This window comes from Coregonus lavaretus (genome assembly GCF_964263955.1).
Source record: "Coregonus lavaretus genome assembly, contig: HAP1_SCAFFOLD_3845, whole genome shotgun sequence".
NCBI classification, from domain to species: Eukaryota; Metazoa; Chordata; class Actinopteri; order Salmoniformes; family Salmonidae; genus Coregonus; species Coregonus lavaretus.
The window spans coordinates 34099-36151 of record NW_028162283.1 but is presented as its reverse complement, the minus strand read 5'-3'; the positions used below and the strand labels follow the sequence as shown (position 1 = coordinate 36151).

The 2053-nt window shown below is 45.0% G+C and overlaps 1 protein-coding gene across 1 annotated transcript; it reads right to left on the bottom strand.

Moving 5' to 3' along the window:
- Positions 1-261: 261 nt before the first annotated feature.
- Positions 262-1593, bottom strand: LOC311119391 (uncharacterized protein; the record flags this gene model as incomplete). Its single annotated transcript, XM_084194097.1, has 3 exons — positions 1580-1593; positions 454-774; positions 262-350 (listed from the first exon to the last, which is right to left on the bottom strand). Coding segments are annotated over exons 2-3 (372 nt in total), but the record flags the coding sequence as incomplete, so codon positions are not given.
- Between the last annotated feature and the right edge of the window lie 460 nt (positions 1594-2053).

Sequence of the window (2053 nt, the reverse complement as noted above, 5' to 3'; positions counted from 1 at the left end):
TCTCGTTCTCTCCCTCTCGTTCTCTCCCTCTCGTTCTCTCCCTCTCGTTCTCTCCCCCTCTCGTTCTCTCCCTCTCGTTCTCGTTCTCTCATAATCAGTACAGTACTGAAGAACAAACCCAAGATAGTGCAACACAAGTCAAAGATACACATCTGGTTAATCACACACCTTAAACACAGATATAGACCAATGTAGAATCTGAACCCTGCTCAAAGACACAAACATTTAAATGACTTGTAACGTCTGAGTAAATGTCTTTACCTTGTAGTACAGGTAGAAGGTGGTGATGGCTGTCAGTAGGATCAGCAGCACTACAACGTGTCTGATGATGAAGGCTGGCAGAGGAGAGGCTGCAAACAGAAACACCTTTGATGAGGGGACTGGTCATCTTCATATAGATCTGTGGGAAATCTGTCAATGACAAAGTTAGAAGTCTGGTTCATGTTCAGTTACCTGTGACGGTGAGGGTGAGGAGCTCACTCTCAGAGGAGAAGTTATGAGAGAAAACATAATTGTTATAAACACAGCTGTAGTTCCCTTGGTGGGAGTCATCTGCAGCAGGGAAGAGGAAGGCAGCAGAGTGATTGACAGCTGGCTGGGTCTGGGTTCTGTTGGAGCCGGTGAACGTGAGGAGGAAGGAGCCTCCTGGGTACTGTGGCTGAGTGGAGCAGGTGATGGTGAAGTTGTAGCCCCTAAAAACTTCAGGCCCCTGGTGGCCCCTGGAGATCCCTCCCATTGAGTCAGTCAGGAAGATATCAGGCTGGACCAGGAGATCTGTAACAATAAAAGAGACCAAGAAAAACCTCTTCAACTAGTTTCCTGTAGATATGACAATAACATCAGCATGTAACACTGCTAGCCACCCTCCCTCACAGGGCAACATGAGTAGTGGGCCTACAGTCACTGAGACAACACATGTTGATATCAGGCTGAAGCAGGACATCTGGAACAAGAGGAGAGAAAAAGAAAACGTAGCTCCTCAACTACTTTCCTCATTTAGATATGACAATAACATGACATGTGACAGTGGCAGTGAGTAGAGACGTTCACTGAGATAACACTCAAATACAAAAGCATTCTGGGATATTTAAGTTGTATTTTATTCCTACTTGACTGAGTGATCTATTTTGCAATGCAGATTTACAAGCTAAATAGTCATCGTGAGAGGTGCAGAGGAAGTTGTATGAATGAAGGAAATCAGTTGAATATAATTATAATATCTTGATATTTCCTGAGCAGATCTCTGTGAGTCCAGGAAGGAGATTTAATACATGGCCAAAAGAATGTGGAACTCGGTAGTGAGTGTTGCAACCGAGGATCATTTTGACGCTCTACGCGCTTCAGCGGTCCGTTCTGTGATCTTGTGAGGCCTACCACTTCACGGCTGAGCCGCTGTTGCTCCTAGACGTGCCACGTTGAAAGTCACTGAGCTCTTCGGCCATTCTACTACCAATGGTGGTCTATGGATTGTATGGCTGTGTGCTCAATTTTATACACCTGTCAGCAACAGGTATGGCTGAAATAGCCGAATCCACTAATGTCCACATACATTTGGCCATATAGTGTATCTTGTTATTACCTGAGCAGATCACTGTGAGTCCAGGAAGGAGATTATAATACAATCTCCTACACTCCCTCAGTGAAGGCTCAGACCCATAACAGTCAACACCAAACCCTCTAGTGGTGTTTCCAGGTAGAACTGAAACAGTGGAGCCACAACCCAGCTGTCTACACACTACTGCAGCTACAGCCTCCTTGTTCCTGTCATCAGCTCCCACAGTCCTCCACTCTCCCTGGTCGTACCGCTCCACTCCACCAGCACAGCGACTGCCTCCTCCCACCAGCCTCACATCATCAGGCTCTGAGAAAAGAAGAGAGAGAGACAGTAATCTTACTATTTTCTCACTAAAACACAGCTACAGTGGGCTCCAAAATTACTGGCACCCCTGACTGCACCAACAATACATTAAAAAATATAAACAATACTGTACTTTATTAATGTTTCAATGGAACCAACCAAAATCATACAATTATTTAATACAAAATAAAAGTA